Source organism: Salvelinus fontinalis, chromosome 3, assembly GCF_029448725.1.
Source record: "Salvelinus fontinalis isolate EN_2023a chromosome 3, ASM2944872v1, whole genome shotgun sequence".
Lineage (NCBI taxonomy): Eukaryota > Metazoa > Chordata > Actinopteri > Salmoniformes > Salmonidae > Salvelinus > Salvelinus fontinalis.
In genome coordinates this window covers 77,587,243-77,600,558 of record NC_074667.1, presented here as the reverse complement: position 1 = coordinate 77,600,558, position 13,316 = coordinate 77,587,243, and the positions used below count along the sequence as shown (strand labels likewise).

Sequence of the window (13,316 nt, the reverse complement as noted above, 5' to 3'; positions counted from 1 at the left end):
AACCGTGTCTACAGTAATATGGAGCGTTAACCGTGTCTACAGTAATATGGAGTGTTAACAGTGTCTACAGTAATATGGAGTGTTAACAGTGTCTACAGTAATATGGAGCGTTAACAGTGTCTACAGTAATATGGAGTGTTAACTGCGTCTACAGTAATATGGAGTGTTAACCGTGTCTACAGTAATATGGAGTGTTAACCGTGTCTACAGTAATATGGAGCGTTAACAGTGTCTACAGTAATATGGAGCGTTAACAGTGTCTACAGTAATATGGAGTGTTAACTGAGTCTACAGTAATATGGAGTGTTAACCGTGTCTACAGTAATATGGAGTGTTAACCGTGTCTACAGTAATATGGAGCGTTAACCGTGTCTACAGTAATATGGAGCGTTAACAGTAATATGGAGCGTTAACCGTGTCTACAGTAATATGGAGTGTTAACCGTGTCTACAGTAATATGGAGCGTTAACAGTGTCTACAGTAATATGGAGCGTTAACAGTGTCTACAGTAATATGGAGCGTTAACAGTGTCTACAGTAATATGGAGCGTTAACAGTGTCTACAGTAATATGGAGTGTTAACAGTGTCTACAGTAATATGGAGTGTTAACAGTGTCTACAGTAATATGGAGTGTTAACAGTGTCTACAGTAATATGGAGTGTTAACAGTGTCTACAGTAATATGGAGTGTTAACAGTGTCTACAGTAATATGGAGCGTTAACAGTGTCTACAGTAATATGGAGCGTTAACAGTAATATGGAGCGTTAACAGTAATATGGAGTGTTAACAGTAATATGGAGCGTTAACAGTGTCTACAGTAATATGGAGTGTTAACCGTGTCTACAGTAATATGGAGTGTTAACAGTAATATTGAGTGTTAACCGTGTCTACAGTAATATGGAGTGTTAAACGTGTCTACAGTAATATGGAGTGTTAACCGTGTCTACAGTAATATGGAGTGTTAAACGTGTCTACAGTAATATTGAGTGTTAACCGTGTCTACAGTAATATGGAGCGTTAACAGTAATATGGAGTGTTAACAGTAATATTGAGTGTTAACCGTGTCTACAGTAATATGGAGTGTTAACCGTGTCTACAGTAATATGGAGTGTTAAACGTGTCTACAGTAATATGGAGTGTTAACCGTGTCTACAGTAATATGGAGCGTTAACAGTGTCTACTGTAATATGGAGTGTTAACAGTGTCTACAGTAATATGGAGTGTTAACCGTGTCTACAGTAATATGGAGTGTTAAACGTGTCTACAGTAATATTGAGTGTTAACCGTGTCTACAGTAATATGGAGCGTTAACAGTAATATGGAGTGTTAACAGTAATATTGAGTGTTAACCGTGTCTACAGTAATATGGAGTGTTAACCGTGTCTACAGTAATATGGAGTGTTAAACGTGTCTACAGTAATATGGAGTGTTAACCGTGTCTACAGTAATATGGAGCGTTAACAGTGTCTACTGTAATATGGAGTGTTAACAGTGTCTACTGTAATATGGAGTGTTAACAGTGTCTACTGTAATATGGAGTGTTAACAGTGTCTACAGTAATATGGAGTGTTAACAGTGTCTACAGTAATATGGAGTGTTAACAGTAATATGGAGTGTTAACAGTGTCTACAGTAATATGGAGCGTTAACAGTGTCTACAGTAATATGGAGTGTTAACAGTGTCTACAGTAATATGGAGTGTTAACCGTGTCTACAGTAATATGGAGTGTTAACAGTGTCTACAGTAATATGGAGCGTTAACAGTGTCTACAGTAATATTGAGCGTTAACAGTGTCTACAGTAATATGGAGTGTTAACAGTAATATGGAGTGTTAACAGTGTCTACAGTAATATGGAGCGTTAACAGTGTCTACAGTAATATTGAGCGTTAACAGTGTCTACAGTAATATGGAGTGTTAAACGTGTCTACAGTAATATGGAGTGTTAACCGTGTCTACAGTAATATGGAGTGTTAACCGTGTCTACAGTAATATGGAGTGTTAACCGTGTCTACAGTAATATGGAGCGTTAACAGTGTCTACTGTAATATGGAGTGTTAACAGTGTCTACTGTAATATGGAGTGTTAACAGTGTCTACTGTAATATGGAGTGTTAACAGTGTCTACAGTAATATGGAGTGTTAACAGTGTCTACAGTAATATGGAGTGTTAACAGTAATATGGAGTGTTAACAGTGTCTACAGTAATATGGAGCGTTAAGTGTCTACAGTAATATGGAGTGTTAACAGTGTCTACAGTAATATGGAGTGTTAACCGTGTCTACAGTAATATGGAGTGTTAACAGTGTCTACAGTAATATGGAGCGTTAACAGTGTCTACAGTAATATTGAGCGTTAACAGTGTCTACAGTAATATGGAGTGTTAACAGTAATATGGAGTGTTAACAGTGTCTACAGTAATATGGAGCGTTAACAGTGTCTACAGTAATATTGAGCGTTAACAGTGTCTACAGTAATATGGAGTGTTAACCGTGTCGACAGTAATATGGAGCGTTAACAGTAATATGGAGTGTTAACAGTGTCTACAGTAATATGGAGTGTTAACAGTGTCTACAGTAATATGGAGTGTTAACAGTGTCTACAGTAATATGGAGTGTTAACAGTGTCTACAGTAATATGGAGCGTTAACAGTGTCTACAGTAATATGGAGTGTTAAGTGTCTACAGTAATATGGAGTGTTAACAGTGTCTACAGTAATATGGAGTGTTAACAGTGTCTACAGTAATATGGAGCGTTAACAGTGTCTACAGTAATATGGAGTGTTAACCGTGTCTACAGTAATATGGAGTGTTAACCGTGTCTACAGTAATATGGAGCGTTAACAGTGTCTACAGTAATATGGAGCGTTAACAGTGTCTACAGTAATATGGAGTGTTAACAGTGTCTACAGTAATATGGAGTGTTAACAGTGTCTACAGTAATATGGAGTGTTAACAGTGTCTACAGTAATATGGAGTGTTAACAGTGTCTACAGTAATATGGAGCGTTAACAGTGTCTACAGTAATATGGAGTGTTAAGTGTCTACAGTAATATGGAGTGTTAACAGTGTCTACAGTAATATGGAGTGTTAACAGTGTCTACAGTAATATGGAGCGTTAACAGTGTCTACTGTAATATGGAGCTTTAACAGTAATATTGAGTGTTAACCGTGTCTACAGTAATATGGAGTGTTAAACGTGTCTACAGTAATATGGAGTGTTAACCGTGTCTACAGTAATATGGAGTGTTAAACGTGTCTACAGTAATATGGAGTGTTAACCGTGTCTACAGTAATATGGAGCGTTAACAGTGTCTACTGTAATATGGAGTGTTAACAGTGTCTACTGTAATATGGAGTGTTAACAGTGTCTACTGTAATATGGAGTGTTAACAGTGTCTACAGTAATATGGAGTGTTAACAGTGTCTACAGTAATATGGAGTGTTAACAGTAATATGGAGTGTTAACAGTGTCTACAGTAATATGGAGCGTTAACAGTGTCTACAGTAATATGGAGTGTTAACAGTGTCTACAGTAATATGGAGTGTTAACCGTGTCTACAGTAATATGGAGTGTTAAGAGTGTCTACAGTAATATGGAGCGTTAACAGTGTCTACAGTAATATTGAGCGTTAACAGTGTCTACAGTAATATGGAGTGTTAACAGTAATATGGAGTGTTAACAGTGTCTACAGTAATATGGAGCGTTAACAGTGTCTACAGTAATATTGAGCGTTAACAGTGTCTACAGTAATATGGAGTGTTAAACGTGTCTACAGTAATATGGAGTGTTAACCGTGTCTACAGTAATATGGAGTGTTAACCGTGTCTACAGTAATATGGAGTGTTAACCGTGTCTACAGTAATATGGAGCGTTAACAGTGTCTACTGTAATATGGAGTGTTAACAGTAATATGGAGTGTTAACAGTGTCTACAGTAATATGGAGCGTTAACAGTGTCTACAGTAATATTGAGCGTTAACAGTGTCTACAGTAATATGGAGTGTTAAACGTGTCTACAGTAATATGGAGTGTTAACCGTGTCTACAGTAATATGGAGTGTTAACCGTGTCTACAGTAATATGGAGTGTTAACCGTGTCTACAGTAATATGGAGCGTTAACAGTGTCTACTGTAATATGGAGTGTTAACAGTGTCTACTGTAATATGGAGTGTTAACAGTGTCTACTGTAATATGGAGTGTTAACAGTGTCTACAGTAATATGGAGTGTTAACAGTGTCTACAGTAATATGGAGTGTTAACAGTAATATGGAGTGTTAACAGTGTCTACAGTAATATGGAGCGTTAACAGTGTCTACAGTAATATGGAGTGTTAACAGTGTCTACAGTAATATGGAGTGTTAACCGTGTCTACAGTAATATGGAGTGTTAACAGTGTCTACAGTAATATGGAGTGTTAACCGTGTCTACAGTAATATGGAGTGTTAACCGTGTCTACAGTAATATGGAGTGTTAACAGTGTCTACAGTAATATGGAGTGTTAACAGTGTCTACAGTAATATGTAATATGGAGTGTTAACAGTGTCTACAGTAATATGGAGTGTTAACAGTGTCTACAGTAATATGGAGTGTTAACAGTGTCTACAGTAATATGGAGTGTTAACCGTGTCTACAGTAATATGGAGTGTTAACAGTGTCTACAGTAATATGGAGTGTTAACAGTGTCTACAGTAATATGGAGTGTTAACAGTGTCTACAGTAATATGGAGTGTTAACAGTGTCTACAGTAATATGGAGTGTTAACAGTGTCTACAGTAATATGGAGTGTTAACAGTGTCTACAGTAATATGGAGTGTTAACAGTGTCTACAGTAATATGTAATATGGAGTGTTAACAGTGTCTACAGTAATATGGAGTGTTAACAGTGTCTACAGTAATATGGAGTGTTAACAGTGTCTACAGTAATATGGAGTGTTAACAGTGTCTACAGTAATATGTAATATGGAGTGTTAACAGTGTCTACAGTAATATGGAGTGTTAACAGTGTCTACAGTAATATGGAGTGTTAACAGTGTCTACAGTAATATGTAATATGGAGTGTTAACAGTGTCTACAGTAATATGTAATATGGAGTGTTAACAGTGTCTACAGTAATATGGAGTGTTAACAGTGTCTACAGTAATATGGAGTGTTAACCGTGTCTACAGTAATATGGAGTGTTAACCGTGTCTACAGTAATATGGAGTGTTAACCGTGTCTACAGTAATATGGAGTGTTAACAGTGTCTACAGTAATATGGAGTGTTAACAGTGTCTACAGTAATATGGAGTGTTAACCGTGTCTACAGTAATATGGAGTGTTAACAGTGTCTACAGTAATATGGAGTGTTAACCGTGTCTACAGTAATATGGAGTGTTAACCGTGTCTACAGTAATATGGAGTGTTAACAGTGTCTACAGTAATATGGAGTGTTAACAGTGTCTACAGTAATATGTAATATGGAGTGTTAACAGTGTCTACAGTAATATGGAGTGTTAACCGTGTCTACAGTAATATGGAGTGTTAACAGTGTCTACTGTAATATGGAGTGTTAACAGTGTCTACAGTAATATGGAGCGTTAACAGTGTCTACAGTAATATGGAGCGTTAACAGTGTCTACAGTAATATGGAGTGTTAACAGTGTCTACTGTAATATGGAGTGTTAACCGTGTCTACAGTAATATGGAGCGTTAACAGTGTCTACAGTAATATGGAGTGTTAACAGTGTCTACAGTAATATGGAGTGTTAACAGTGTCTACAGTAATATGGAGTGTTAACAGTGTCTACAGTAATATGGAGTGTTAACAGTGTCTACAGTAATATGGAGTGTTAACCGTGTCTACAGTAATATGGAGCGTTAACAGTGTCTACAGTAATATGGAGCGTTAACAGTGTCTACAGTAATATGTAATATGGAGTGTTAACAGTGTCTACAGTAATATGTAATATGGAGTGTTAACAGTGTCTACAGTAATATGTAATATGGAGTGTTAACAGTGTCTACAGTAATATGGAGTGTTAACAGTGTCTACAGTAATATGGAGTGTTAACAGTGTCTACAGTAATATGGAGTGTTAACCGTGTCTACAGTAATATGGAGCGTTAACAGTGTCTACAGTAATATGGAGCGTTAACAGTGTCTACAGTAATATGTAATATGGAGTGTTAACAGTGTCTACAGTAATATGTAATATGGAGTGTTAACAGTGTCTACAGTAATATGGAGTGTTAACAGTGTCTACAGTAATATGGAGTGTTAACAGTGTCTACAGTAATATGTAATATGGAGTGTTAACAGTGTCTACAGTAATATGTAATATGGAGTGTTAACAGTGTCTACAGTAATATGTAATATGGAGTGTTAACAGTGTCTACAGTAATATGTAATATGGAGCGTTAACAGTGTCTACAGTAATATGGAGTGTTAACAGTGTCTACAGTAATATGTAATATGGAGTGTTAACAGTGTCTACAGTAATATGTAATATGGAGTGTTAACAGTGTCTACAGTAATATGGAGTGTTAACAGTGTCTACAGTAATATGTAATATGGAGTGTTAACAGTGTCTACAGTAATTGCATCACTCCATACAGAACACACAGCATGGCGAGATACCTTCTTCGGTTTGGCCTCCTCCTCCTCCTCTGGCTGGAAGGAGGGATCGAGGACAAGATTTAGATAAAGGCCCACTCCTGAATTTACAAAAACAAAACGGCTGCCCTGCCACTTGGTTTTGAGGAGGGATCGAGGAGGAGAGGATTTCCATTCCCTTGCACCCCTTCTTGAACAGTCTTGAGCCTTATAATATAATAATTATTATAATACTAAGCTAAGGGAGCAGCACTGTCTGAGGACAATGCCACTGAACAATATTACCGTTGTTCGTTGGGCCTTTCGTCTACCTACCTGTTGAAATATCAAAGTAACCATCCTGGAATTAAACCCCCTTTTTTGATTCAAGTAAATGTTCCTTTCACTACCGGCATCTAATTTACAGTATTTTAGTCTGTCAACTCTTAACCTTTTACCGCAGTACTGACCTGTTGTCCTCCAAACCTCTTCCTCAGAGACTCGATCTGGTCGGACTCTAGTTTCTGGAACAACGGGCTGACCTGCGTGCGACGGAAAGACAGGGACAGAGAGAGAGACACAGGACACAGGGACAGACAGACAGAGCGAGACAGAGACAGAGAGAGAGACAGAGAGAGATAGGACACAGGGACAGAGAGAGACAGAGACAGAGACAGAGAGAGATAGGACACAGGGACAGAGAGAGAGAGAGAGAGAGGGACATAGAGAGACAGGGACAGAGAGAGAGACAGGGACAAAGAGAGAGAGAGAGGGAGAGAGAGAGAGACAGAGAGAGAGAGAGAGAGAGAGAGAGACAGGGACAGAGAGAGACAGAGACAGAGAGAGACAGGGACATCAAGGAGTTGGAATTTAGACAACTTTATAATAAAAAATCAGACATTGACATTCAGAGATAACAAATGATCATGAGATCAAAAATCAGAGATTGTAATATAAAGATAAAAAACATGTTTAAAATGCCCAAATGTCTCCAAGACAAGAAGATTATTATCCTGCTAAGAGAAACTGAATCTCTAATAAACATCAACATCGTAGAAATATATGACAAAGTGATTTCCTTCATATCTAACAGTAAGATCTTTCCTCACCGTGCCAATGTGATGCCCAGCAGGCAGAGAGCAGACGAAGTTCCCTGTGCCCTGCAGCATGGTGCCGGTAACGGTGGGGGGGGCGTTCAGCTGCTGGCGGATAGTCTGACTGACCGTTGGCATGTAGGGCTGGAGCATGACGGACAGCAGGCACGCCACATTCACAGACACACCTGTCACTGTACCCGATCGCTGCCTGGAAGAGAGGGGGGGAGGGCATCAGTACTGAGAGAGAGATGGACAGAGAGTGAAAGCGAAAGAGAGAGAAAATTCAACATACCAATTAGGATCTGGCTAAAAAATACTTGAATCAGTTATAGAACCCATTGCCCTTTATGGTTGTGAGGTCTGGGGTCCGCTCACCAACCAAGACTTCACAAAATGGGACAAACACCAAATTGAGACTCTACATGCAGAATTCTGCAAAAATATCCTCAGTGTACAACGTAGAACACAAAATAATGCCTGCAGAGCAGAATTAGGCCGATACCCACTAATTATCAAAATCTAGAAAAGAGCCTTAAATTCTACAACCACCTAAAAGGAAGCGATTCCCAAACCTTCCATAACAAAGCCATCACCTACAGAGAGATGAACCTGGAGAAGAGTCCCCTAAGCAAGCTGGTCCTGGGGCTCTGTTCACAAACACAAACACACCCCATAGAGCCCCAGGACAGCAACACAATTAGACCCAACATGAGAAAACAAAAAGATAATTACTTGACACATTGAAAAGAATTTACAAAAAAAAACAGCGCAAACTAGAATGCTATTTGGCCCTAAACAGAGAGTACAGAGTGGCAAAATACCTGACCACTGTGACTGAACCAAACTTAAGGAAAGTTTTGACTATGTACAGACTCAGTGAGCATAGCCTTGCTATTGAGAAAGGTCGTCGTAGGCAGACCTGGATCTCAAGAGAAGCAGGCTATGTGCACACTGCCCACAAAATGAGGTGGAAACTGATCTGCACTTCCTAACCTCCTGCCAAATGTATGACCATATTAGAGACACATATTTCCCTCAGATTACACAGATCCACAAAGAATTTGAAAACAAACACAATTTTGATAAACTCCCATATCTACTGGGTGAAATTCCACAGTGTGCCATCACAGCAGCAAGATTTGTGACCTGCTGCCACAAGAAAAGGGCAACCAGTGAAAAACAAACACCATTGTAAATACAACCCATATTTATGTTTATTTGTTTTCCCTTTTGTACTTTAACTATTTGCACATCGTTACAACACTGTATATAGACAATTTGACATTTGTAATGCCTTTATTCAGTTAAAACCTTTGTATGTGTAATGTTTACTGTTCATTTTTATTGTTTATTTCACTTTTGTGTATTGCTACCTCACTTGCTTTGGCAATGTTAACACATGTTTCCCATGCCAATAAAGCCCCTTGAATTGAATTTTGAGAGAGCGAGAGACAGGAGAGACATGAGAGAGAGACAGAGACTAACCTGTCTGTTTCGTCTCCTTTGATTTTCTTCCAGGGTTCGTTGACCTGGATGTACTGGTTACCGTGGCGAGAGATGTTGAGGATACACTTCAGGGCATCACGGATCCTGATAGGGTGAACAGAACAGAGAAGATCCTGTTAGGGTGAACAGAACAGATCCTGATAGGGTGAACAGAACAGAGAAGATCCTGATAGGGTGAACAAAACCTGATAGGGTAAACAGAACAGAACCTGATAGGGTAAACAGAACAGAACCTGATAGGGTGAGCAGAACAGAGAAGATCCTGTTAGGGTGAACAGAACAGAGAAGATCCTGATAGGGTGAACAGAACAGAACCTGATAGGGTGAACAGAACAGAACCTGATAGGGTAAACAGAACAAAACCTGATAGGGTAAACAGAACAGATCCTGATAGGGTGAACAGAACAGATCCTGATAGGGTGAACAGAACAGCGAAGATCCTGATAGGGTGAACAGAACAGAGAAGATCCTGATAGGGTGAACAGAACAGATCCTGATAGGGTGAACAGAACAAAACCTGATAGGGTGAACAGAACAGATCCTGATAGGGTGAACAGAACAGAACCTGATAGGGTGAACAGAACAGAGAAGATCCTGATAGGGTGAACAGAACAGAGAAGATCCTGATAGGGTGAACAGAACAGAACCTGATAGGGTGAACAGAACAGAGAAGATCCTGATAGGGTGAACAGAACAGAGAAGATCCTGATAGGGTGAACAGAACAGAACCTGATAGGGTGAACAGAACAGAGAAGATCCTGATAGGGTGAACAGAACAGAACAGATCCTGATAGGGTGAACAGAACAGAACAGATCCTGATAGGGTGAACAGAACAGATCCTGATAGGGTGAACAGAACAGAACCTGATAGGGTGAACAGAACAGAGAAGATCCTGATAGGGTGAACAGAACAGAGAAGATCCTGATAGGGTGAACAGAACAGAGAAGATCCTGATAGGGTGAACAGAACAGAACCTGATAGGGTGAACAGAACAGAGAAGATCCTGATAGGGTGAACAGAACAGAACAGATCCTGATAGGGTGAACAGAACAGAACCTGATAGGGTGAACAGAACAGAGAAGATCCTGATAGGGTGAACAGAACAGAACCTGATAGGGTGAACAGAACAGAACCTGATAGGGTGAACAGAACAGAACCTGATAGGGTGAACAGAACAGAGAAGATCCTGATAGGGTGAACAAAACCTGATAGGGTGAACAGAACAGATCCTGATAGGGTAAACAGAACAGAACCTGATAGGGTGAACAGAACAGAGAAGATCCTGATAGGGTGAACAAAACCTGATAGGGTGAACAGAACAGATCCTGATAGGGTAAACAGAACAGAACCTGATAGGGTGAACAGAACAGATCCTGATAGGGTAACCAGAACAGAACCTGATAGGGTGAACAGAACAGATCCTGATAGGGTAAACAGAACAGAACCTGATAGGGTGAACAGAACAGAACCTGATAGGGTGAACAGAACAGAACCTGATAGGGTGAACAGAACAGAGAAGATCCTGATAGGGTGAACAAAACCTGATAGGGTGAACAGAACAGATCCTGATAGGGTGAACAGAACCTGATAGGGTGAACAGAACAGATCCTGATAGGGTGAACAGAACAGATCCTGATAGGATGAACAGAACAGAGAAGATCCTGATAGGGTGAACAGAACAGAACCTGATAGGGTGAACAGAACAGATCCTGATAGGATGAACACAACCTGATAGGGTGAACAGAACAGAACCATCAATATGAAACAAAGTCCCACAGCTCCCAGGGATTAGTAACAAGGTCAAATAAGACCTTATTTCAAAGTGTCTTGTACATTACGGTGGGGCTGTTTCAGCATGGACTCTCCAGACCACAACACTAAATATAAACTTCAACTTTCAACTCTTTTCAGACACTCCTAAAACTGTGTCAGTGCAAGTGTGTGTGTGTGTGTGTAGTAGACTAGCAGTATTTTGACAACTTGTTCTTACTTGACTCTGTCCATGAGGTTAATGTACTGCTTCAGCTCCCATCCCACCTGAGCCAACAGTCTCTTGTCCTCCTGCTGAAGAGCCATGGCAGGTACACAGTTCTCAAAGAACTTACTGACAAACATACCAGCCCTGAGAGAGAGAGGGAGGGAGGGAGGGAGGGAGGGAGGGAGAGAGAGAGAGAGAGAGAGAGGAGGGGAGGGAGGGAGGGAGGGGGAGTGAGGGAGGGGGAGTGAGGGAGAGAGAGAGAGAGAGAGAGAGAGAGAGAGAGAGAGAGAGAGAGAGAGAGAGGGAGGGAGGGAGGGAGGGAGGGAGGGAGGGAGGGAGGGAGGGAGAGAGAGAGGGGAGGGGAGGGAGGGAGGGGGAGTGAGGGAGGGGGAGTGAGAGAGAGAGAGAGAGAGAGGGAGGGAGGGAGGGAGGGAGGTAGGTAGGGAGGTAGGTAGGGAGGGGGGGAGGGGGGGAGGGAGAGTTCATCACAAGCAATTCCTTACAATCCCCAATGTGTTGACTTCAGCACTTAGATAAGCTTAAATGATTAATTCCAATATGTTATCATTTATTTAACGATTTAATATAAAACACAACAACTTGAATAATTAATGACACATTTCCAGGTTTAGAGATTCAGCTGTTGGTCCTCTGCTCTTTCCTGAACCAGAACCTAACCGGAGACCCAGCCTCTACCTCTCCTGACCCAGAACCTAACCGGAGACCCAGCCTCTACCTCTCCTGACCCAAAACCTAACCGGAGACCCAGCCTCTACCTCTCCTGACCCAAAACCTAACCGGAGACCCAGCCTCTACCTCTCCTGACCCAGCCTCTACCTCTCCTGACCCAAAACCTAACCGGAGACCCAGCCTCTACCTCTCCTGACCCAGCCTCTACCTCTCCTGCTACAGTACCTAACCGGAGACCCAGCCTCTACCTCTCCTGCTCTGGTACCTGTTGAGTCCCAGCCTCTACCTCTCCTGCTACAGTACCTGTTGAGACCTAGCCTCTACCTCTCCTGCTCTGGTACCTGTTGAGACCTAGCCTCTACCTCTCCTGCTACAGTACCTGTTGAGTCCCAACCTCTACCTCTCATGACCCAGAACCTAACCGGAGTCCCAGACTCTACCTCTCCTGCTACAGTACCTGTTGAGGCCCGGCCTCTACCTCTCCTGACCCAGCCTCTACCTCTCCTGCTACAGTACCTAACCGGAGACCCAGCCTCTACCTCTCCTGCTCTGGTACCTGTTGAGTCCCAGCCTCTACCTCTCCTGCTACAGTACCTGTTGAGCCCCAGCCTCTACCTCTCCTGCTACAGTACCTGTTGAGCCCCAGCCTCTACCTCTCCTGCTACAGTACCTGTTGAAACCTAGCCTCTACCTCTCCTGCTACAGTACCTGTTGAGCCCCAGCCTCTACCTCTCCTGCTACAGTACCTGTTGATACCTAGCCTCTACCTCTCCTGCTACAGTACCTGTTGAGACCCCAGCCTCTACCTCTCCTGCTACAGTACATGTTGAGCCCCAGCCTCTACCTCTCCTGCTACGGTACCTGTTGAGCCCCAGCCTCTACCTCTCCTGCTACGGTACATGTTGAGCCCCAGCCTCTACCTCTCCTGCTACAGTACCTGTTGAGCCCCAGCCTCTACCTCTCCTGCTACAGTACATGTTGAGCCCCAGCCTCTACCTCTCCTGCTACGGTACCTGTTGAGCCCCAGCCTCTACCTCTCCTGCTACAGTACCTGTTGAGCCCCAGCCTCTACCTCTCCTGCTACGGTACCTGTTGAGCCCCAGCCTCTACCGCTCCTGCTACAGTACCTGTTGAGCCCCAGCCTCTACCTCTCCTGCTACAGTACCTGTTGAGCCCCAGCCTCTACCTCTCCTGCTACAGTACCTGTTGATGAAGTTGCCCAGGTTATTGAGCAGCTCAGAGTTGTTCTTGGTGGCCATGTCGACCCAGGAGAAGGCCGAGTCCTGTCCCTCGGGACGGAGGTAGAGCAGGTAGAATCGCCACACGTCAGAGGGGATGCCCGTATCCTTGGCCATGTCACCAAACACACCAACACCTCGACTCTTAGAGAACTTGGTGTCCTCGTAGTTCAGGTACTCTGAGAGGACACACGGTGGTTCATCTTTCCAGAACGACTAACAACTGCAAGTGGATTC

The 13,316-nt window shown here is 42.1% G+C and overlaps 1 protein-coding gene across 2 annotated transcripts in view; it reads right to left on the bottom strand.

The window, feature by feature from the left end:
- The window catches only part of mars1 (methionyl-tRNA synthetase 1), an 80,387-nt gene that overhangs the window by 24,875 nt on the left and 42,196 nt on the right, over nucleotides 1-13,316 (bottom strand). Inside the window, exons 15-20 of one of the 2 annotated variants that reach the window (XM_055918096.1) lie at nucleotides 13,045-13,258; nucleotides 11,164-11,295; nucleotides 9,152-9,256; nucleotides 7,679-7,874; nucleotides 7,040-7,111; nucleotides 6,615-6,647 (exon numbers count right to left, since the gene is read on the bottom strand). In XM_055918096.1, coding sequence (XP_055774071.1) covers nucleotides 6,615-6,647; nucleotides 7,040-7,111; nucleotides 7,679-7,874; nucleotides 9,152-9,256; nucleotides 11,164-11,295; nucleotides 13,045-13,258 — 752 coding nt within the window. The remainder of the gene's footprint in view (nucleotides 1-6,614; nucleotides 6,648-7,039; nucleotides 7,112-7,678; nucleotides 7,875-9,151; nucleotides 9,257-11,163; nucleotides 11,296-13,044; nucleotides 13,259-13,316) is intronic. The other variant, XM_055918097.1, reaches the window with a different exon arrangement.